The following is a 26,193-nucleotide window of genomic DNA, read 5'->3' as shown; positions in this document are numbered from 1 at the left end:
TTTCGAAGAACTGCGTGAGGGGGCCATTGAACAGCTGGAAAAAGCCGGGGCTCGGTTTCGAAAGGTGGAAATGGAAGCCAATGAGTTTAGGGTGATTCAACATAGATTCTACATCTTGAAACCAAGCCAATTTTGGGGCCGCTTTATGATAATGAAACCAACCAGCAAAAAGCATTAATGCTGCAAAGATCAATGCACCGATTGCGGTACAATAGAGTTGTAATTCACTAGTTATTCCAGATGCTCGCCAAATTTGAAAAAAACCAGAGGTTATTTGTATTCCTCGGGGGTTTCAATATGTAGCCTCCAACCAAGCTTATCCCTCTCTCATAATGCCATGCGTTATTATTGTTATTATCAAAGTTTATCCGTCTGTCTTATAATGCCATGCATTAATATTATTATTATTCATCTCAAGTCTTCGATTTTCTTCTCGCCCCCTCTATAGCTGGTTCTTAACATAGGTGGCCATTGATTACTGTTGCCAATTTACCAGGCTGGTTCACCGCCCAGCCAGCCACCCCCCTCCACAAGAACATAACAACGTCACAACTCCTTCATTTCACATTTCAATTTCTAATAATAATCAACCTGCAGCGATGCTGAATCCTTTTCTTATGCTGATATTCTTTCTGCTGGTCGGCAATGGCCAGCAGCTTCATTCTGATGATGTCAAAATCTTTTTGGAGGTTAAAAATCTTTTGTCGACAACGATGATGTTTTGGAGGAGTGGTCCGAGGTTAACAGTGCCGGCTTCTGCGCGCGGAGAGGAGTTTCTTGTCAACTTCAGCATGTCATAGCTCTCAATCTCTCAGCTTCTTCTCTTCGTGGCTCCGTATCACCTGCTCTCTCGCTTTTGCCAAACCTGCTCCACCTTGATCTTTCCACTAATTCTCTCTCCGGCCCCATCCCTTCTACTTTCTCCAACCTCTCTTCTCAAACCAACTTTCCGGTCCCATCCCTCCTCAACTTGGCTCCCTATCCAATCTCAGATTCCTTGGAATCGGTGACAATTACCTCGCTGGACAAATTCAATTTGGTTGCCTTTGGTTTGGCCTCGTGCAGTCTTACTGCATCATACCACCAGAACTGGGCAGGCTGGGACAAATCGAGAACTTGATATTGCAAGAAAACCAGCAGGAGGGTGACGTTCTCGTCGAGATATGAATCTGGTCGGGTATGACGTGTTAAATCTTGCGACTCGAAGCTTTAAAGAATTGGACATGCATCACAATGAAGTTGGAAGATATTTCAATGTTATTCAAGTTCTAAATTATGAAAGAGGAGGTCAAATTGAGACCCCGGACCAAGAGCCCCGCACTAGGGTGGTCAAACATTACACCCCAGCGCCAAATCCACTGTCCAGAAGGCTAGTCTAGAAACCTCCGCGCTAGGGCGGCCAAACTATAATGCCCCAACGGGCCCAGTCCAGAAGAATTGGTGCCCAGCGCGCCATTGTAGAAAAACCTAATTTAGAGTCCTAGTTAATTATGTAATTAGATTTTGAGTATCTTTTGATTTTGTAAACAATATATACACGAAAATTGGTAATTGTAAACAATTATTCTTGAGTTTTAATCATATTTTGTGAGTTTTCTCTTAAATTTCAAAGCTTGGTTTTGTATACACCTTTGTGTGTTTCTCAAATCAAACTTATCAAATTTTAATACTTTGTGGCTTTGTCGATTGTTCTTCACTCAAGTTGTCAAAGACGAGTTCTTTGAATGTTCGTTTGAATTTCGATTGTTATCTTCGTTAATATTTGTTGCTAAATTTTTCGTAATTTAGATGTGAATATTACAAATTTACTTGTTCAAAAAGAACGGGACAACACAACCGTGTCTTTATTCATCGAATCGAGGGAGTGACGTCGTTTTTGAGCACGTTTGCTTTTTGTGATCGAAGAATCGTATCATTTCAAACTGCTCTAGTCTTGTTGTGTTCGCCGTGGCACTCAATCATCTTAACTGGTCCATCCCGTTGGAGTTGGCTGCTCTCACTTTCAGATACTGAATCTTGCCAGTAATAAGCAATACTGGAAAGATTATACTGTAGTACTGTTTTGTCGTATTCAAGACGTAACGAAAGTTTAAAAATTTTCTTTTAACTTTCAAAACGTTCTTTGGATGTCATATGAATTTAAACATCCATAGAGTGTTTAGATTGTTATCATCATGTATATAACGCTGGTTCCAAACTATTCTGCATTTTAAGCGGATATCTTTCTTGTATATCTCTTCGAATGGATCTCACTCTTTTGACCGTCTAGTTAAGTCCACTATCAGAGATTTCGTTTCTTTTTTGATCGCACTCTAGAGATTGTTAAATTATATTCATTTGCTTCGTTTTTGAGGACTAGCACGTCCTACAATTTCATATAATCTTTTTTCGGAGGAGATGCTGCTGGTCAAGGTTGATGGGAGTGGATTTAGGTTCGGTTCCGAATATTTAGATTTTGATTACTCAGATGAACGACAATGTTATTCGAAGACGACTTAGGTAAATTATCTCTTCTGTGAGGTTTGTATTTTTGTATTAGTCACCATGCGTCATAGCACGTGTACTTTTATTAAAATACATCAGTCATATGTTACAGAAATCCTTAGGACTCTTAATTTTCATTAATTATAGTCTCACACTTGATGCTAGCTCAAATCAACTTTCTGGCGAGTTTCCATCAGAAATAAGAGGCTGTCGGTTGCTTAAGCAGCTTGATTTGTCCAATAACACGCTCGATGGATTCATTCCATCAGAGCTTTATGAGTTGCTTCAGCAGACTAATCTCATTCTTAACAATAATAGTTTGTCTTGTTCTATTTCTCTGTCCATAGCAAACTTAACCAATCTGCAGACATTATCCCTTTATCACAATAATTTACAAGGCAACCTGCCCAAAGACATTGTGATTCTTGGGAATCTTCAGATGTCTAAAAAAATATGTTGTCTGGAGAGATCCCTGTAGGGCTTCGGTACTCCTCGAGCTTGCGAATGGTTGACTTCTTCGACAATCTTTTCATAGGGGTCATTCCAGTCACCCTTGGAAAGCTAAAGCATCTAAATTTCCTTCATATTCGGTAGAATGATATCTACGGGGAAATTCCTCCCCGCATGGGTAACTGTCATCAACTAATGATACTTGATCTGGCAGATAACCGGTTGTCATGTAGAATTCCAGAGATTGTTGGGAATTTACAAGCTTTTGAATAACTGATGTTGTACAACAATTCTCTTCAAGGAAGCCTGCCTGAGACGCTTGCCAACCTCACAACTTGACCAGGGTAAATCTCTCTCACAACAGGCTTAACAGAAGCATTGCACCAATCTGTACATCGCATTTGTTTATTTCTTTTGACGTTACCAAAAACGCATTCGATCATGAAATTACATATCCGACTGGTAATTCATATTTCCTTGAAAGGTTAAGGCTAGGGAAAAACCAATTTACAGCCTACAGGAAAGATCTCATGGACCATGGGTTTGATTCGACAACTGTCACTGTTAGACCTCTCGGAAAATCTACTTACTAGACAGATACCTGTTCAACTTTCCAGTGCAAGAGATTTACTTTTCTTGACTTTGATCACAACTTTCTTTCTGGATCCATTGCGTTCTGGATTGGTGGTCTTCCACAATTAGGTGTGCTTAAGCTCTCAGACAATCAGTTTTCGGGATCGCTTCATCAAGAATTGTTCAATTGTTCGAGCCTTTTAGTCCTGTCACTCGATGAAAATTCACTTCATGGCAACCTTCCTTCTGAAGTTGGTCAAAAGTTGTCCCTCAACGTTCTTGATCTTGACAGCAATCAATTTTCAAGTCCAATTCCTCCCACCATTGGTTCACTAAGAAAGCTCTATGAACTACGGCTTCACGGAACATATTTAGTGGGGAGATACCGGGAGAGATTGGACAGCTCCAAGATTTGCAAACCATCTTGGATTTCGGCCACAATAACCTCACTGTCCGCATCCCGTCTTCAATTGGGACACTCACTAAACCTAAAGCACTTGATTTATCCCACAACATACTAGACGGAGAGGTACCTCCTCCAGTTAGTGAGATGAGAAGCTTAGAACGACTGAACCTTTCTTTCAACCACTTTCAAGGAAGGATGGATAAGCAATATGCACACTGGCATGCAACTTCATTCATCAGGAATTCGAACCTATGCGGAGATCCTCTTTCAAATTGCAAAGACGTAAAATCTGGCAAAGTAGAGTCTAGCCTACGCAAGTCATATGTGGTTATAATTTCAGCAATATCTATTACATCTGTGGTTATTCTTTTGTTACTTGGAGTTGCACTTTTTTCAAACACAGGCGAGAAGTCACGGGAAGACCCAACTATTCGGACTTTGCTTACTCTACTCTTCTCAAGCACAAAAGAGACCCTTATTTGATAACGCTGCTGGTAAAAGTGATTTCAGATGGGTGGAGCTCATGGAGGTCGCAAATAATCTGAGTGAGGAGTTCATAGTTGGGACCGGTGGATCTAGAACCATCTCTGCAAGGCCGAATTGTTTTAAGGAAAAACTGTAACAATAAAGAGAATACCTAGGAAGAATGATCGTTTGTTGGATAAAAGCTTCGTGAGAGAAATCAAAACTTTGGGCAGAATAAGGCAAATACATCTAATGAGATTGTTAGGTTATTATTGAAATGGAGGGGAAGGAGCCAATCTATTGATCTATGCGTACATGGAGAATGTAAATGTGTGGGCCTGGTTGCATATGAAACCAATGAATGAAAAAAAGAATAACCTAGAGTGGGATGCGAGATTGAAGATAGCAGTGGGGCTGTCACAGGGATTGGAGTATCTACATCATGATTGTGTGCCTAACATACTTCACAGGGATGTTAAATCCAACAACATTTTATTAGATGCCAACATGGAGGCGCATATGGGAGATTTTGGATTGGCAAAACCTCATGCAGACCATTATGACTCCTTAAACACAGAATCCATCCTGTGGTTTGTGGGTTCTTACGGCTACATTGCTCCAGGTATGAAAATGGTTTCCTGCTTCATTGAGTGAGCTTGTTAATTAACTGTGGTATGATAATTGCAGAGTATGCTTATTCCATGAAGGCAATAGAAAAAAGTGATGTTTACAGCATTGGAGTTGTGCTCATGGAGTTGGTAATAGGAAAAATGCCAACGGATGGGAGGTTTGGAAAATATATGGACACAGTGAGATGGGTGGAGTCATTTATGGAGTCCTCAGATGAGAACTTAATTGATTCACTGCTAAAACCGCTCTTGCCCAATTAAGAAACAACTATGTTTCAAATGCTGGAAACTGGCATTGCAATGCACAAAAGCTGCAATTGCAAAGCCTCATCCCGTCGAACCGGCCATTTTTAGTGGCCTCGTCTGGGATCAACTAATATGTATTACTAATAACATATTTATATAATCTTCTAATACTTAACCTTAATAAAAATATTTTTCGTCTGTTGCTAATTTATTACTAAATTGTTATGATTTAGATCAATGTTTTTATAATTGAATTCTTGATCGAACCTATCCACATTATAAAAACGATCCAACCAATCAAAAGATTTTAACCAGATGGTTGGATCGGTATATTATAAAAATATTAATATAATATAATAAATAATAAATTTTAAATTTTAAAACCTAAATATGTATATAAATAAACAAAAAATATATATATTTATCAAAGTTTGAAATTAAATAACTATAAACGTATATTCAAAGTATCAGTTAAGGAGTTCTTAGAAAGGGCAGTGGAAAAGCTGCAGCAACTTATTGATATAAAGGTGAAGTTTTTGCAACAAATAATCACATATGCTTGTTCATGACAATACTCAGACACAATAAAGGTGTGAGCTGAAAGGATAATAGTTTTGTTCCAGTTCAAGAACATGGATATACTTTAGTATAGTGAATGTTTTTCAACAAGTTCGTTGAGTTTCAATGTTTCATTCTTGAACCACAATAGGACACTTGTATTGATACTTCGCAGATCTATGCTCTTCACTTCAAGCGCAACAAGAAGCTGGTGCGCGAGTATCCAAATATCTTTAATTACACCAAAGACATATTTCAAATCCCCGGAGTCAGTAGCACAATGAACATGGTAAAAAATCTTTACTATGGAAATCAGACGACCATTAATCTGTGTGGAATCATCCTCATGGCCCAAATACAGACTATTCTTATCCACATGACCGGCACATGTTTCATAAGTAATGTTTTTCAGCCGACTGCTAGCTATGTACTTATTAATGTGAATGCTCGATGAGCGCTTGAGCCCTCCTATCTGTTTGCTAGATATCAGATTGTGTACCAAATAACAACACTTGGAGCAAATTAACTATTATTTTGAATGATTCTATTATAATCTATTCCTGCCAACCATGTCATAAGTGATGCCATGGATTTACACAGGAATATATAATTTTACAAATATCTAAAAAAGAATTAGTATCACTACTATAGTTTTAAGACAATAATAACGGGGCCAAAGATGAGAAAATTCTCACCTTGATGGATCCAAGTTACAGAACCCGATAGTTTTAAGGTTGTGTTTGATGAGTGGATAAACATGTCGAGAGCTCGAGCTGTGCTCTGCTGCACTGGCGGCGTTTGATTGCGGTTCCGCCGCTGGAGCAGAGAGAACGGACAGCCTCGAACTCCTCGAGGCAGACCACTGCCACCAAGCATTTGGCAAGGGATTGGTTCAGGTGGCGGCACGCGGAGTGACGAGATGGTCCCGTCGGGATCCGGCGGTGGCACTCGGCCAAAGCTCGGTGAAGCCTCTCGCAATTGTGAACGTTGGCGGTAGGCGGTGGCGACGAATATGGTCGGCTCATGGACTGGATCGTACAAAATGTAGGGACCCGCACGACACCTCTATTTAGTTTGTTTGGAAGGGGCTGAGCAAACAAGAGAGCCCATGAATAATTAATGATTACATGGGCCTAAGCCCCAATAATTGATAAGATTTAGGGACCGCCTAAGTTTCACCAATCCATTAGTGAAAAATAAAGAATTGACAAGATAATGAAAAAACATCATTTGTCTCAAAAATTATTATTGTTAGTATTGATTCATGGGTTTCACTCCATCATCTATCATCCTTGTCGTTCTCTAATTTCTCGACAAAAACAAATATCAAAATGAGGAAAAGTGAGTTGGATAAAAAGTTACAACGTTGTCGCATCATTTTTTTTTAAAATATAAATTTAGGACTTATTCATCCACATTTTTTCAGCACGCATTTTTTTACAGAAACGTGTGCAGAAAGCATTAAATAGTAAACAACGTCGAGGTGGGGACCTCGAAGAAGAAGGTGAAGGTATGTATGTATGTGTATGGCATTTGTATTGTTCATTTATTTATCAACTGGAGTTGGACTAGATAGCAGAATATTGCAATTCATAATGTTTAATAACTTGAGAAGAAATGGACAGCAAAAAAACCTAACACAATAATGATATTTATTCTTTGAAGTGAGGATCACAAATAAACAATGTGTTTTTTTGCTACCATACTACTGAAATATATATGCGTGTGTATACACACTTAATTATTGGTTTTTTTTTCCAACAATAATCCTCCTCTCCCATCATACAACTTTGATCTCTACCGGATGCACATTCGTGCATTCATATAACATACATCCACTCATCTTTCCTTCATGATTTACTAGCACAGTCTCCTTAAGGGATCCGTTCCCAATAAATTGATCGATCTGGCAGATGCTTTGGAGAAGAAAATCTGTGTTAGGGTTGCTGAAATGGTTAGCTTTCATTGAATTTGCACTAAAGGTACGATTTTTTTGCTCCTATCAAAGAATGTTTCTATGAACTCTCAATGTCGACGATGCATAAGAAAATTGATGCTCATATTTTGTTTTATGCTTCTGAGTTAAGAATTAAGATATGGTTTTTTGTGACCGGAGATAATAAGAAAACTACAGACGATATTCTAAATCCATGACCATGTCAAGTCAGTTAGCTGGATGGCCTTTCAAGTTTTCAATTCAATCTTCTCAGTTACCATAAACACATAATCCATAATCTGAAGTATGGGACAATTGAATATGGAGGAGGTCATATACTTGTATCTTGGTCAAATACATGTTTATTCTCTAAATTTCTCCTTGGTCATCTGGATAAAATGACATTTCCTTTGTCTGTAGCATTTATTGGTTGTCATCATCCACCCTTCTAGTGTTTATTAATTTAAATCCCACGATGCATTTTCAGTTTGCAAGCCAAGGAACTTATGGAACCTTGGGTGCTATTGTTTAAAGCCGGGCATGAAATAGGCAGGTTGGTTTCCTCACTTATCGGCATGTGGATGTTGATCTGGATTACCCAAGCTAGAAAATATTTCATTTGTTGCCTCCAAGTCTTGGACCAGGGGTGTACTTAGGTGCCGTGGAGAGGACGACATCATTCATTGCCGATGATCTCTGGAACCGCACTTTTGTTGGAACCAACCCAGGTATAGTAATCCAGCCCCATGTTGTAAAATGTCATTGCCAGTTCATGGAAACGATTCCTGATTTTCTTGGATGCTATTTGATTTTATTAGCTGGGTGCGTTTCAAGTAATTGTAAAATTAAATTTAAGCTGGAGGCTGATTGTGTAGGATATATTTTTTTATCCAGAGAGAGAAATAATTACAATGAAAGAGGCAAAAGTAGCTACATTGCTTGTTTTATGTATTTTTTTTATTGCAGATCAATATAATTTTTATAGAATTTTGTTCCTCCCATCTGTTAGGTTTTAGTATCTATAACGTGTTTTGACTTTTACATCTCATCTATTCATTTTGGCTCTGTATCCTGGACTTATTTACGCACATACGCTAGGTTCATGTTTATTATAGAAAAGATTTCTGATGTTCAATGGTTGCTCATGATTGAACGCACAAAATGTTGAATCTAGTGTACAGTCATGAGAGGAAAATATGTTAGTGTCAACGCTCCGTTAGAGGAATTCAGATAAGAGTGTCAACAACAAAATTTGGGTTCATCAAATATCTGAACTGAGAATGGGTAAACAAAGCATCTTTTAATTTTTTTGTCTCTGACAATATGTAGTGGATTGTGGATGGGTCGGATTACTAGCAAATATGTTGCTGAATGACATGGATGCACGGTAACTTTCGAGAAAGCCTGCCTATAACTTTGGCTACATGAGCTTCAAATATTGTTTTGTCTCTCTCAGTTTATGTACTTTTAGGAGCCTTTTTTTAATCATTGGATGATCTTGTCTAACACAATAATTTTGCTGGTTGATTTCTCATTGTAATCTGACCATTACATTCTTAACACGATCCCGTGCATAGAGTTATGTTCGAGCAGATGGCGCCTTTATCACTTTGCCGATAATTTTAACATGGAAAATATGACCACACCCATGTGATAGACTTGCAAGCTCATATTGGTAGTCTCATCGGTAGGCAAGTAATGGAAGCAGGAAGGAGCTCTGGCTTGGCCACTAGGACCATTATGGCGTATGCTCTTGAGTACAATGATGAAAAAGGGATTTGTTTTTTTTTACTGATTTTCTTATTGTTGGGGAAAATCAATAGACCTTTGATCTGGAAGGTGGCAACAAAAGCTTCATCCTGCTAACAAGTTAAAATAATGATAAACCCCGGCATGTTGGAATCATTTGGAGCGGGACATCTAATCGAGGTCGGTTAAAATTGAAAGTAGGGAAACCGCCAGAGAATTGGACCAGCGGAGTTGATTTAGGACGTCTTCTTGATCTCTTTGAACTTGATCTCATCACAACCAAGGAAGGACTTCATGTTTTATGAACAACTGATTATACATGTGCAAGAGAACGAGATTTGTGATTGATTAGCCTTGGACTAAAATTAACTAGATTTGTGATTGATTAGCCTTGGACTAAAATTTATCTCCTCGTATGTGTTACCCTTTTTTGAGGCTTTAGCTACATTACAAGAGCATAGGCATACTTATTCTGGATTTGGAATATGTTCGCAGCTCGAATGGATCACCACCACAAATGATGAATCTAAAGAGTAGTGTGATCTAAGCACGGAGCGATTTGACTCTGGCAGGCTATTAATTCCAGCAACGAGGCATGGGGAGTTTCGCATTGAAGGTGGTTCTTGTGGGGACCCGGACGCTAATTCATTCCTTAATCGTCTTTAAGAATAAATAATCAAGTATAATAAACAGGGTCTAAATTTTTTTTTCTAAATTACACAGCGGAAACATAATGTAATTAAATTCAAATTACATATTAAATATCACATACAATTATTGTATGATCTACAATAATCCGACTAGGTTCAACTACAAGTCCGTGCTGAATCCTACGTTGCTTCAAAGCCCGGATCTCCACGCTATCTAGTCCAGCCTCGTTCTCGTCCTGACCCCGCTTCTATCCCACCTGTTGACATGCACACATACAAACAAGACAACAGCCGGATAACTCCGGTGAGATATAAATATCCCAGTATAAATCATGTATACATGCCATCATATAAACAATATAAAAGCATATATCAAAAATCATATCATATATCAAAATCATGATCTCAATCCATAACAAGAATAAATCATATTCTATACATGTACCCTAATCCGGAACATAATTCAATATCCAGAATAAATTCTATTCTAAGCATGTACCAATATCAGGAACATACTCCATATCAAGAATAACTCCTATTCTAAACATGTACCAATATCAGGAACAACAAGGAACATGAACCATATTCAGGAACATAATCAACATCAATAAATATAAATCAATATAATTGTCACTCAGACTCGTGACTCCACGTTTTAGACTAGACTCAATCCTAGCCTAGGGATCCCGGTTTCCGGACATTGGCATTCCATATCAACCAACAGTAATAGAAAAGACTCCAGTTCTATCCACGTCGATATAGCATCGATCACCAGTAATAGAAGAAGCTCTGTTTCTATCCACATCGTTATAGTATCGATCACCAGTAATAGAAGAAACTCCAATTCTATCCACATCGATATGACATCGATCAACAGTAATAGAAGAAGTTATAATTTTATCCACATCGATACAGTACCGATCACCAGTAATAGAAGGAGCTATAATTCTATCCACATCGATAGCCAATTATCCAGTGACAGACTATGGCACTACCGCCAATAAAATATCTCATGACATCGTGCAATGTGCCCGTGATAATCCCACCACTATCAGGCACTTCTGTCATAAGACTACTCGTCTAATACCTGCTATCTATAAATCAAGAGAACAAGTATATCAATCAAGTCACTGCAATATCAATGCAATACAGTAAAGTATGTGATTTAGGGAAACTCGAGTCAAACCTCACTCGAGTTGTGCAATCTCAACTCAACATTAATTTATACCTTTATCTTCTCGCTCAGAAGAAGAAGAAGAAGTTCCGACTCTATCACGGTCTATTCCCAATCTGATAATGACAATTGAATAGGTATAATATCAATACACAACTCAATTCAATACCTGTTCTGATTAATACTCAAATCAAAACACATACTCTGATCAATGTCAATGAGATACAATCTAATCCATATCGACGATATCCCGATATAATCGAAATCACTACTGAATCTGATCAATATCAATTAACTGATGTTTCGACGGTATAAAAATACAGTCTCGATAATCCCGTCAGTCCGAACATCACAGATATAATACCAAAACTCATAATTAATGTTAATACCAGTCATAATCTCAATAACCATACATATCTGATATGAGTTCTCAGTCAAATCGACTCCAAAAATCATAACAATTACATGACCAGTCTGTTTCTCAATCTGACTTCGATTTTATGATGTCTAACATGACAAGAACATCATATATGAATTCTATTTGACAATATCATAATTTCAAAACATGTCAGAACGTAATAAAACTTACGTCCAGTTGTAGCTATCGTCGCTAGGAACACGGTGATGTACTCAGATTCAAAATCGAACGGACGGATTTTGTATAATCGTAATGAATACTCCACGGAGGAATTTCTCCAGAGTTCCTTCGATTTTTTCCCTTTTCTGAGAATTGTCATTTGCATGTATATATATATATATATATATATATATATATATATATATATATATATATATATATATATATATATATATATATATATACACACGTCGCACCATACAAAGCAGGTGGCGTATTCTCGTTCTGCATGCTTGGCGCATATGCGCGCCCAAGATCCGCGCATATGCGCCGGAAGTACTGTCCGGGCTACTGGACTACTTGCGCATATGCGCGACGATTTGTGCGCATATGCGCGAGACCTACTGCCTCGTGCCATCGATCACCCGCGCCCCAGGTTCTGGACCTCCCGCGCATGTGCGCGCTTACACTCGCGCATGTGCGCGAATTTCTCTGGACTCGCTGTTGGACATTCGCATGGCTCGCGCATATGTGCGCACACTTTCCGCGCATATGCGCGAGACCTTCGGGTCACGCACACCCTCGCCCATGTATTTCGCGTCTGTTGTCGTCTTTCCCGGTCCGATCCGTTCCGTCTATAATTACCTTGATTAAATAATAAATCATTTCAGATAAATCTCAGATTACAGTAATTATATTCAAATCATTTCAGATTACGGTAATCAAATTCTCGGGCCTTACATTTCTCCCCCTCTAAGATATGATTTCGTCCCCGAAATCACAACAATCCACTCTTACTGTACTGATAATCATATTAGATCTCAAATTAGATACAAGAAGGAGACATACCGAAACGACAATAATCTCATATCAACGAAATCACTCGTGATAAAATTAATTTCAGAATAATGGCTATACCACATCCGTATATACCAATCAACAATTCATAACAATCAATATCCCGATCAGAGATACTCAATCTTCGATTTCAAATACCAACAGTCATCGTCCGACATTGACTTAATAGTCTATGTATTCTGAGCTATCCTCATTTCTTCTAAATCAGTTTCATTTTTCTTATCAGATTTCTGTTCCCATTACTTCCAATATTAGGCATCACTGCAATATCATTCCTATAAGAAGGAAAATAGCAGTTTTCACTGTACAATACTTCAACTCAAGCTATTTCGATACTCGTTTAGTAGTTATTATCGTACAATAGTTCAAAAGTGACAATGAATCATGTCAACTAGTGCTATAATCCAGCACTACCTTTCCTGGATATCCTCCAGTATTAGGATAGTTCACTCCGGCTATCCGTCAATCTATAATCATAGATGAAAAATCATGTCATACACTCAGTCAAAAGTATAAAATCAAACGAAAATCACAGTCTGATAAAATCAACTCGGGCGTTCCATACAATCTGACTCATGTTTCTGACATACCTTTCAGTCGTCTGATCATATTTGTACGTCATCCTGTACAATATAACCTAGACAGATTTGAACAATCGTTCAATCATAACCACTATCTTGGCAAGATTACAGTAGTGTCATCACACAATCCATAGAAATGTACTCCCATTTCTATTTATAACTCAATACAAAATCTGACATAACTGATTTCATCTGTTTATATCAAAACTGTCTATTCGGATTATCACACATTTCCTGTTACCAGAATAATACTGAATCTACTACTGTGCGCATCTGGCAATACATGTCATTTCAAATTCGAATATCTGACACAAACAAATCAGCTAATAATATAATTTAAAGAAAAATACCTACCTGGTATTCGGTTCTGACTTTCAAAATCAAGTTCTAAACAGTCTAATCGAACTTCCGAATCGCTGAATTTCAAAACCAGTTCTGACTCCACTGAACTGTATATAAACTCAACGGTTCATATCAATCGGTATCCAACACGGACTCAGAATGCTAAGAATATCATACCAGATTCAAAATATCAATACGCAATACTGATCTAATAACTGCATAGAACGCAATTTCTGACATTTCGAAAATTCTGCCATATTCAATGTCGTTCTCAGCCACTGATCATGGTCTCACTGTGCTACAATCAATCAGTATACCATCTTCCGATGTCACAAACTCTGAATACAATCTGTTACAATCGAGATTCATATCCGAACATTTCTGTATACAACAATCTCAGTCCCATAATACTCAATACAAATTTCAACTGTTCGATTCAATCAATCATACGCTGCGAATATATCAAAATTTCATAGATAAACCGAGCATAAAATCACCAGAACACTTCTGAACACAATGATTTTTCAACCCATAAACGGAACTGAAATACTTTACAGAGAAACATATAATCAGATGTAACTCTAACTCTTCAGGCAATAACTCTTTCAACTGATATCATAATTCTTTCAATTTAATCAGTATCAGTCTATAAGAATCTAAAATGAAACCAATACCTGGAATCAAATCAAGGCTGAAATCACTCTCCCAGATACAGGACAACCCTGAAATCTCATCTGAAAGACTATAGCAACTTCCTGCTACTAGTGAATCCATTCCTGATAGGCTCATCTTCAGTAATCAACGTATATACGAGGAATTACTCCATTCCTTTCGATAATCATCGAATCATATATAATACGGATATCAAGGAATTCAAAATCAAGAATCCTTACCGTATATCATTCATTCTTTGGTCATTTCAGGTCCGAATCTTACCATCTCCTGGCAAAAATCTAAAATAGCTCTGTACTCGTTCGATATATATCAATATCAATACGTAATCCGAATCAGGCAAGACAAGTACAACACAGTTTAATTTGTTTTTATTCTCAACTTACTGTCGTATATAATATATCACAGAATTCACTGCTACCAATTCTTTTCCCCCAAACGGTAAAGAATCAATACTACAGTAAATACTGACCCAAAAGGTAACGCATATATCAATGCAACTCAATCAAGGATAATCATAAGGAATGCATTAGTATACATCAATACATATGCAACATAATCATAAAAGATCAGTACATGTCACCGTATCATCAAGTGTGTCCTGGGTCTGTTTCTCGATCCCTCCCACCAGAGGATTCTGCTCCCTGAAATCTTCGGGGACCCCTCTGTGGACAAGCTTTAGCAAAATGTCCTTGTTGTTTACAGATATTGCACCTACCAGTTACTCCCCGGCATTGCTCCGTGGAATGTCTCCCACCGCAATTCCTGCAGTAAACTCCAGTATAACTCGGACTAGAACCACTGGAGCTAGATGAACCACTCGGTCCGCTCCCTAACTTCTTGAATGGCTTCTTTCGAGCTTTCAGCAAATCCTGCTTTCCACTCGTACTACCGCGATCAACCCGGAGAGAAGGTTGTTGTGTCTGGGGTTGCACTGCACACAACCTTTTTAGTTGTCTAATCAGACTTCGTCTCCGCTCTCTTCGCTCTACTCAGGATATCAGCAAAATGGTACGGCCGCTGTATATTCATCAATGCCACTATCTCCGAGTTCAATCCTCTAATGAATTGAGCCGTTACAGCTTCATCATTCCCAGCTACATGAGGAGCAAAACGCAGTAGAGTAGAGAATTTATCAACATACCCTTCAACATTCAGTTGACCTTGGCTCAAATTCTCAAATTCTACTTTCTTGTCCTCTCGGTACGATCCAGAGAAGAATCTTCGATAAAATTCAGCTGTAAAGACTTCCCATGTGATCACAGTACCACGTAGTTCTAATATTCCTTTGGTTGTAATCCACCAACTCCTGGCGGCCTCTTGTAACTGATGGAATACCAGTTTAACTCTCTGTTCATCTGTACAATCAACTAAATCAAACAGGATTTCTATGTCATCAAACCAGTTTTCACAACCTTCAGACGTCTCGATACCACTCAGAATCGGCGGTTGCAGTAACTGAAACTCTCTCAGCTTTATTTCCATCTGAGTTTCTGATGCATCTATCTGATCAGACGAAGTACTACCCATTTCTGGAATCCTTCTAGGAGGAATATCTGATAATCACAGATGTTAGTAGTAACAGGAGACAAATCCGTCTCAATCCCAATCCTGATCAGCTTACCTTTGATCAAGAATTGGTTCTGATCCAGTTTCAAATAATACATATTACCAAATCAACTCAAATATTCAGGTAACATGTAACTTCATATACAGTAAAAACATACTGAAATCTTAGTATATACAATGTAATTTCAACATTATATTCACTCATGTGCCATATAAATCCAGGCAGTACAACATAATATCATGCTAACATACCCAATGTAATTCAACATTGTAATAAATCACATGCTAGCAATCATATGCAAGGAAAGAAAACTCATTCTACCCCGCTCACTCTCCTCTATCTCAGTGCTAAGGAACCTACAGTTCAAGGACCTACAGCTCTGGAACCTAATGCTCTGATACCACCTGTTGTGGGGACCCGGACGCTAATTCATTCCTTAATCGTCTTTAAGAATAAATAATCAAGTATAATAAACAGGGTCTAAAATTTTTTTTCTAAATTACACAGCGGAAACATAATGTAATTAAATTCAAATTACATATTAAATATCACATACAATTATTGTATGATCTACAATAATCCGACTAGGTTCAACTATAAGTCCGTGCTGAATCCTACGTTGCTTTAAAGCCCGGATCTCCACGCTATCTAGTCCAGCCTCGTTCTCGTCCTGACCCCGCTTCTATCCCACCTGTTGCCATGCACACATACAAACAAGACAACAGCCGGATAACTCCGGTGAGATATAAATATCCCAGTATAAATCATGTATACATGCCATCATATAAACAATATAAAAGCATATATCAAAAATCATATCATATATCAAAATCATGATCTCAATCCATAACAAGAATAAATCATATTCTATACATGTACCCTAATCCGGAACATAATTCAATATCCATAATAAATTCTATTCTAAGCATGTACCAATATCAGGAACATACTCCATATCAAGAATAACTCCTATTCTAAACATGTACCAATATCAGGAACAACAAGGAACATGAACCATATTCAGGAACATAATCAACATCAATAAATATAAATCAATATAATTGTCACTCAGACTCGTGACTCCACGTTTTAGACTAGACTCAATCCTAGCCTAGGGATCCTGGTTTCCGGACATTGGCATTCCATATCAACCAACAGTAATAGAAAAGACTCCAGTTCTATCCACGTCGATATAGCATCGATCACCAGTAATAGAAGAAGCTCTGTTTCTATCCACATCGTTATAGTATCGATCACCAGTAATAGAAGAAACTTCAATTCTATCCACATCGATATGACATCGATCAACAGTAATAGAAGAAGTTATAATTCTATCCACATCGATACAGTACCGATCACCAGTAATAGAAGGAGCTATAATTCTATCCACATCGATAGCCAATTATCCAGTGACAGACTATGGTACTACCGCCAATATAATATCTCATGACATCGTGCAATGTGCCCGTGGTAATCCCACCACTATCAGGCACTTCTGTCATAAGACTACTCGTCTAATACCTGCTATCTATAAATCAAGAGAACAAGTATCAATCAAGTGAATGCAATATCAATGCAATACAGTAAAGTATGTGATTTAGGGAAACTCGAGTCAAACCTCACTCGAGTTGTGCAATCCCGACTCAACATTAATTTATACCTTTATCTTCTCGCTCAGAAGAAGAAGAAGAAGTTTCGACTCTATCACGGTCCATTCCCAATCTGATAATGACAATTGAATAGGTATAATATCAATACACAACTCAATTCAATACCTGTTCTGATTAATACTCAAATCAAAACACATACTCTGATCAATGTCAATGAGATACAATCTAATCCATATCGACGATATCCCGATATAATCGAAATCACTACTGAATCTGATCAATATCAATTAACTGATGTTTCGACGGTATAACAATACAGTCTCGATAACCCCGTCAGTCCGAACATCACAGATATAATACCAGAACTCATAATTAATGTCAATACCAGTCATAATCTCAATAACCATACATATCTGATATGAGTTCTCAGTCAAATCGACTCCAAAAATCATAACAATTACATGACCAGTCTGTTTCTCAATCTGACTTCGATTTTATGATGTCTAACATGACAAGAACATCATATATGAATTCTATTCAATTCTGACAATATCATAATTTCAAAACATGTCAGAACGTAATAAAACTTACGTCCAGTTGTAGCTATCGTCGCTAGGAACACGGTGATGTACTCAGATTCAAAATCGAACGGACGGATTTTGTATAATCGTAATGAATACTCCACGGAGGAATTTCTCCAGAGTTCCTTCGATTTTATCCCTTTTCTGAGAATTGTCATTTGCATGTATATATGATGCGATCATGGTGGGCCAAACTCCGAGGAAGGTGTGGAAGACATGGGAGTGCGTTTGGGAGCCGAAGAAATACCATTCAAGCATTTGTTTTAAGCGGCCGAGAGTACACGGGCCAGCACACGGACCTGTACACGGGGTCCGTGCCCTTTACATCCTGAGATGCGCGAGACCAGTGCCTACACGGACCTTTAGACGGATGCGAGCACGGGGTCCGTGCCCTATGTATTTGGCAAATACAGTGCCTACACGGACCCGTACACGGAGGTGAGCACGGGTCGTGTCCCTTGATCGCGACTGAAGATGAGTTACAGTACGTACACGGACCCAGACACGGAGGTCTGCACGGGGTCCGTGCCTAGTGTTTTCTGCGCGACAAAATTACCTTTTTTAGAGTTTTATTTTGTTAGGAAACTAGATTTCATGGTATCTTTTGATATATAGACTATGTTGGACGAAATTTCAACACACAATACACATTATTTTGAGTTTATCAAATTTGTGAGATTTTTCTCTCAACTTTTCAAGGCTTTAGCTTTGTTAAAACAAATCAAACTTATCAAAGTTTATAACTTTGTGGCGTTTGTCAATCGTTCTTGTGCGGATTGTCGTAGGCATCGTTCTTCGAAGGTTCGTTCTAATTTTCGATTGTTATTCCGTGTTTATTTGTTGCTTAACTTTCGTAGTTTAGAGGTGAATAACACAACCTTACTTGATTCAAAAGATCGGGAAAAACACACGAATCTTATTACCGTAATTGAATAGTGGGTGCGATTTATTTTTAATCGTGTTTGCTATTTATTCGTACAAAGATTCATATCAACATATATATATATATATATATATACACGTCGCACCATACAAAGCAGGTGGCGTATTCTCGTTCTGCATGCTTGGCGCATATGCACGACCTAGATCCGCACATATGCGCCGGAAGTACTGTCCGGGCTACTGGACTACTCGCGCATATGCGCGAGACCTACTGCCTCGTGCCATCGATCACCCGCGCATATGCGCGTCCATCTCGGCGCATATGCGCCCAAGGTTCTTGACCTCCCGCGCATGTGCGCGCTTACACTCGCGCATGTGCGTGAACTTCTCTGGACTCGCTGTTGGACATTCGCATGGCTCGTGCATATGCGCGCACACTTTCCGCGCATATGCGCGAGACCTTCGGGTCACGCACACCCTCGCCCATGTATTTCGCGTCTGTTCTCGTCTTTCCCGGTCCGATCCGTTCCGTCTATAATTACCTTGATTAAATAATAAATCATTTCAGATAAATCTCAGATTACAGTAATTATACTCAAATCATTTCAGATTACGGTAATCAAATTCTCGGGTCTTACAGTTCTGATGTGGCTCCTAGCAAAGAAGAACATCAGTTCGTCCCAAGCTTTTCATGCAAATCTCCAATAAATCAAAATGGTAAAAGGGAAACGGTATTTGGAATGTTATGAAACAAATTTGAAGGAGATATTTTTGTTTCTATGCATTTGAGAAAAGCAAAAACGAGGAAAAGAAAACATCAATCACTTTGTAAAAGCTTGTTTGTCTTATAATCCAATTACTCATTTTCTTTGATTTCTGGAATTGAAGTCTTACTATCATCATTCATTCCTTTTCGTGCAGCTGCTATGACAATAGCTAGTAGCTAGTGGGATTAATGTAATTGTGTATATTACTGAATTTGATTGAACACTGAAAGATGGAAGTTTCAATAGGGATGGATGGAAGCAAAATAATAATAATAATAATAATAATAATAATAATAATAATAATAATAATAATAATAATTGTTAAACTGACATAAAAATCAGTAAGCAATCTGTGTAGAATTAAGAATGCAATGGAATTATGTGTTCGGGCAATCTTTGCAGAATTAAGAACGCAATGGAATTATGTGGTTCGGCCAAAGTTCCGTCCTACATCTACGGGAGAAAATCAACCTTTATTGATCAACCCAACAAAGAAATACAAGTGCAAAACGATCACACAAAGGATGAATTACAATTGAACTATCCCTCTCTCTCTCTCACTCTCTCTATTATGTGCACTTTTTGGCTCTCTGTCAAGTGATTGTGATGACGAAAATGTTTCTGATGATCTTTGAAGCCTCTAAGTCCACCTTTAAGTATTGGCACCTGATCTTCCAATCTTCCGGTTATCACACGCTGATCCATGCTATCCAACGGAATATATAACCCAATATTCCAACTAACTCCCTCATGGTTATGGCTACTAACCACCTGTAGTAAATCTCTTGATATATTCTGGTTTCATGCCAACTTGTGAGCCACCATATATCAAATAATCTCCACTTTTAGTCCAAGGTTGTTTGCTCTCTTCCACTTACTAGCTCAGTTCCACCTCACTGCCTTTACCAAGTTCGTGCAATGCACGAACTTGTTTTGTGGCAGAGATTTGGTCATCATATCAGTTGAAATGTCTTTAGTATCAATCTTCTCCACCGGCACTTCCCATTTGGATATAACATACTTTACAAAGTGCAACCTTACATCTATATGTTTGGATATTTCATGATACACATGGTGTTTAGATAGATGTATTGCACTTTCATTATCACAATACACCATAAACTTCTTTTGAAGTATGCTAATTAAGAGAACATTCCCTTCAGCCAAAGTGCTTCTTTTATCTTTCAGAAAGTAATATGAATTCTGATTATGTGGTTGACATGTTAGAATCCACATATCCAACTATAGAATTCTCCAAGTTATTCTGTTTCTCAAATAACAATCCAACATTTGCAGATCTATTCAAGTACTTGAACACTCCCTTTAGGGCAAGCCACTGTACTTCACCTGGATTTTTCATTTACATTGATGCCACACTCATGCTATAAGATAAATCAGGCCTACTACAAACCATTCCATACATAACACTTCCAACTCCACTAAAATATGGAATGTGAAGCATGCTTTCTTTTTCATCTTCAGTTGCTAGAGACTGTTCTCCAAATAGTTTAAGGTGTTGAGGCAAAGATATTATAACAGGTTTGAACTCATACATGTTGAACCTTCGGGGTACTTTGCCAATATATGTTTTTTGACAAAAGAAAAGTTTGTTATACTTTATGTTCCTTATGATTTCTATACCTAGGTTCCGTTTGGCTTCTCCTAGTTACTTCATATCAAACTCTGAACTCAATATGTGTTCAACAGCTTCAATAATAGTTTTACTTGCACAAGCAACTAGCATATCATCTACATACAAGATAAGGTAAATTTTAATCTCATTTTCTTATTTGCAGATGTACACCCAATTTTCATAGCTACACCTTGTGAAGTTGAAATTCCATATGAATTGATCAAATCTTTTATACCATTGTATTGGACTTTGCTTAAGTCCATAAAGAGATTTTATAAGTAGACACACATTTCTACTAGTTTCTGGAGTGATATAGCCTTCAGGTTGGCTCATATAAATAGTTTCTTTTAGTTCTCCATGTAAGAAAGCAGTTTTCACGTCAAGCTGCTCTAACTCAAGGTCTAACTTGACTATTAAAGCTTAGATCAACTTGATGGAGGAATGTCTGATCATTGTGTAAAATATTTCATTACAATCTACTTCTTGTTGTTGAGTAAAGAATTTAGCAACTAGTTGTGCCTTTTATCTTTTCTTTTCCTCACCGAGCTTTCCTTATTTAACCTTATATCCATTTGCATCCAACCACCATTTGGTTCTAAGGCTGTTCAACTAACTTACAAGTCTTACTTTTGTACAAAGAGCCATTTCCCAATCCATGGCTTTAATCCATCTTTGTTTGTTCTTCCCAAATATAACTTCCTTGTAAGAGCTCGAATCATCATGCTCCAATTGTTCTGCTACTACCAAAACATAATAAATCATGTCAGCATGTCCAAACTTGTCTAGAGGTTTGATTTCCCTCCTTTTCCTATCTCTGGCAAATTTATATGACCTCAAATCATGTTTTGTTTTACGAGTTTGTTCTTCTTGATCCAGATTAAAATATGACCTGCTTGATGTATCTAGTTGAGGTATTTTTTGATGACTTCACCTCAACTTGCATATCATCAGCAATCTAATTATTTTCTTCAAAAACACTAGCTTTCTGTTTATAGCTCATTTTGGATTCATCAAAAGTGATATATCTGGTATTGAAACACTTTGGGCTAGTGTTTTATATACTACAGACTTTGTATACTTTTACTCCATCAGGGTAGCCAAAGAATATGCACATTCTAGCCCTTGGTTCGAACTTGTCTTGCTTAACATGTGCATAAGCAAGACGATCAAAGTCCAGTGGTCGTAGCTTCACCCCAGAAGGTTTTTGGAAGACCATCATTAAACATCATGCATCTTACTCTTTCAAGCAGTGTACGGTTCATTCTCTCTGCCAAACCATTTGGTTGAGGGGTGCCACTTACTATCTTATGTCTTGTAATTCTCTTTGAGTTGCACAACTCCTTGAAATTTTGTGGCATATATTCCAATCCAATATACGTCCTTAGGTACTTCAGCTTCTTGTCTTATTTGTTTTTTTTTTTTTGTTGTGATAATGAGCTAATCTTTAAACTTGATCAATGCCCGATCTTTGGTTTTAAGTAAAGGATACACACTCTTCATGAGAAGTCATCAACAATAGATATGAAGTACTTTATCCAACATGTGTTGGATTCCTCGAGGGACCCCATAAGTCTGAGTGGACATATTCAAATGGTCTGGAGGTGGTATGAATCCATTTTATGAACTTCTCTCTTTTAGTTTGCCCAAGGATGCAATAGGCACCCTGATCTAGGCCGTGAACTTGATCTACACACAACAGGTTTTGCTTGGATATGTGAGCTAATCCTTGTTATTTTACATGCCTTAATCTGAGGTGCCACAATTTTGATGCATCACTAACAATTTGTGCTATGTTAGATTTACCTATTATTGTTGTCCTTGTAGTATGTACAATGAATTATTCTTGAAGCCTTTAATGATCACAATGAGCCCCTTTGAATCTTGAGTATACTATCTTCAGCCTTTAATTTGTAACCAATTGAATCAAGTTTCCCTGATGACATTAAGTTTCTTTTAAGATCAAGTTCATACCTAACCTCACTTAGCAATCTCTCCATTCCATCATGCATCTTGAGTCTTATAGTACCGATACCCCTAACTTTACTTGATATGTTATTTCTCAGCAGTACCAATCCTTCTTCAACATCCGTAAAATTTTCAAACCAAGATCTAGAAAGCCACATGGGGAATGAACAACTCGAGTCAAGAATCCAGTCGTTGCAAGGACATTGGTATGTGATAGCTAGAACTTCTAAAAACTATAGCCATCACAAGTCACAACAACCTCTACATTTTCTTTTCATTTCTCTTGTGTTTTCATTCTTCTATCAGGACGGTCTTTCTTGTAATGTCATTGAAAACATTTATATCTAGTTTTTCTTTTGAATCTTGATCGATTTATGTCATTTATTAAAGATTTTATCTCAGTTCTTTCACAAATTGCAAAGCTTTCACCTTTTAAATGTCCATTTTATTGGATCAGTTTCCGTAATTCATTTGCTTGCACTGCTGATTGAACTTCTTCTAAAGATATTGTTTTTTTCTATCATACAACATGGCATCTTGTAGGTTCTCATATGAGCTTGGAAAGGAATTCAACAGAATATGAGCTTTATCCTCATCTTCCATCTTCACATCTATGTTCTCTACATCGTTCAAGATTTTAAGAATTCATTTATCTAAACAGGCATATTTTTATCATCTTCGATCTTGAGTGAATATAGATGTTGCTTCATGTACTGACGATTTGCAAGAGATTTAGCTGTATACAGATTTTCAAGCTTGTTCTACATGGCTGCTGCAAAATTTTATTTTGAGGTTTATCGAGTCATTTATCACTTGAGTATAATATAATGGCACTTTGTGCTTTGGCAAGAAATTGTACATTCTCCTTCTAATCGCTGGTGTCATATCTTCCTCTTTATTGGTTCTACCAACTCTTTTTGGATTAATATGGCTTTCATCTTGATTCTCCAAAGGCAAAAATCGTTGCTTCCTGAGAACTTCTCAATGTAAAATTTCATAGAACCCATTTTCTTGATCTCAAGAATTCGTGACCCCGATTTCCATGGACGGTGCCAATTTTTATACTAACAAAAAAATCAATAAGCAATTTGTGCATAATCAAGAATGCAATAATATTACGTAGTTCAACCATAGTTCTTGTTGAGAATTCAACCAAAGTCTCAAATTAGAAATACATGAGAAAAATCATTAGTTAATAAAATGGAATGGTATATCTATTGGTATGAGGCTTTTTGGGTAAAATCCAAAAACAAATCTACGAGGTTTTATATCCAAAGTTAACAATATCATATAATTGTGATGATATGTGTGATACCCTTCTTCTATACTTGTACTCAAAACAGGGTTTACCATGTAATATGTAACATCCTTCTTCTATACTTGTAATCAAAATAGGGTTTGAAAGATATACCTATATTATGAAGCAATTCAAACAAAGGGCATGAATTTGACGGTTTATAAAAATTTTGGCATGATGTCCCTATATTTTGTATAAGCCAACAATCCAAGAAAAAATATCAATATATACTTATAACCATACTCAACCATACACCGTATTGTTATACATATAGTCATAAACTTTGTGAAACTTGTTTCAAATCCTGACATAAAATCCACTATAATACATATGCGGAAGCTATACAATAAGACGTCCAGGTTTTTGTTGAGGTAAAGCACGTCGAAAGCACCCATTGGCGAATCGGCATCTTATACATCTTCATTACCTGATCCTGTAATACATGAGCTACGTGAGTTTATAAAACTCAATAAGTTGGCACTTATACGTATCAATATGCATCGAAGGATTATATATATCAAGTCGTGATCAACAATGAATCTTTAAACCATGTCATACCATAGCATATATTCATGTTCATTTATGTACTTGAGCTTCATTAATTGACATGGACTATCATACTTTCTTTATTATATAGCTATTACTGTGTTGGACGTCAGGGTGCCCTGTGACAACCCCACGCCCCATGAACATATATTGGCCAATAGGTTTGTCGGACTTAAAACCACCCACGATGTCAACAAGCTCATATATCATATAAAAATCATTCATTTTCATTTTTCTTTCATGTTCATGTTCATGACATAGCACCTATCTTCAATATGTGTCTTATATTATACAACAATTCCGACATACATCCACGGACCACGGGAAGAAAGCAACAACCTCTTTATTGATTAATCCAACATAGAATTCCAAGTACATATTGATCACACAATGGATGAATTACAATTAAGACTATCAGGCGATTGTGATGAAAAAATGTTTCTGATGATCTTTGACGCCCCTGGGTCCACTTTTAAGTATTGAGACTTGAATTTCCTGTCGTCTGGTTACCAGACGCTGATCCATGCTATCCAACAAAATATATAACCAAGATTCCAACAAACTGCCTCTTGGTTATGGCCACTAACCACCAGCAGTCAATCTCTTGATATTTTCTGGTTGTATGCCAACTTGTGAGCCACCATCTATCAAAAAACAACAGCGAGAACAATAATAATAACACCCTTCTTGGAGCCATAATAAAGACAAAATGATGTCTTGGCGTAATTTTTGGAATTATCAAAATACATCTCTTTTTTTGTTTTATCCTCATATTTCTTTTTTCTTTTTTTATAAGAAATTAAATCTATGTACGCAATGCGTGTACATTGAGGTTAGTAATAATAATAATAGGTTTGTTATCCAAAGAAAATTGAAAATACATGACATAGTTCTCCTCACTATTGTGTTGAGATTTAATATATGTTGTACTTATATATCTCAATATCATTAATTAGATGATGTGGTTACTCATATTAGCTTCACATGATTTT

The 26,193-nt window shown here is 37.4% G+C and overlaps 1 protein-coding gene and 1 pseudogene across 3 annotated transcripts; one reads left to right on the top strand and one right to left on the bottom strand.

Annotated features, from left to right (window-relative positions):
- Nucleotides 1–82: 82 nt before the first annotated feature.
- Nucleotides 83–5,350, top strand: LOC140811381 (uncharacterized; annotated as a pseudogene).
- A 577-nt stretch (nucleotides 5,351–5,927) lies between these two features.
- LOC140812955 (uncharacterized) lies at nucleotides 5,928–6,927 on the bottom strand. 3 transcript variants are annotated; one of them, XM_073171335.1, is made up of 2 exons: nucleotides 6,507–6,927; nucleotides 5,928–6,365 (listed from the first exon to the last, which is right to left on the bottom strand). In XM_073171335.1, the coding sequence occupies exon 1, from the start codon at nucleotides 6,834–6,836 to the stop codon at nucleotides 6,540–6,542; it is 297 nt and encodes a 98-aa protein (XP_073027436.1). In that variant the 5' UTR covers nucleotides 6,837–6,927; the 3' UTR covers nucleotides 5,928–6,365; nucleotides 6,507–6,539. The 3 variants fall into 3 exon arrangements, with proteins under 3 accessions (XP_073027436.1, XP_073027435.1, XP_073027437.1); XM_073171334.1 differs by having other exon boundaries at nucleotides 5,928–6,371; nucleotides 6,507–6,925; XM_073171336.1 differs by having other exon boundaries at nucleotides 5,928–6,283; nucleotides 6,507–6,925.
- Between the last annotated feature and the right edge of the window lie 19,266 nt (nucleotides 6,928–26,193).

This window comes from Primulina eburnea, chromosome 14, assembly GCF_022965805.1.
Source record: "Primulina eburnea isolate SZY01 chromosome 14, ASM2296580v1, whole genome shotgun sequence".
Lineage (NCBI taxonomy): Eukaryota > Viridiplantae > Streptophyta > Magnoliopsida > Lamiales > Gesneriaceae > Primulina > Primulina eburnea.
This window is presented reverse-complemented; position numbering and strand designations above follow the sequence as displayed.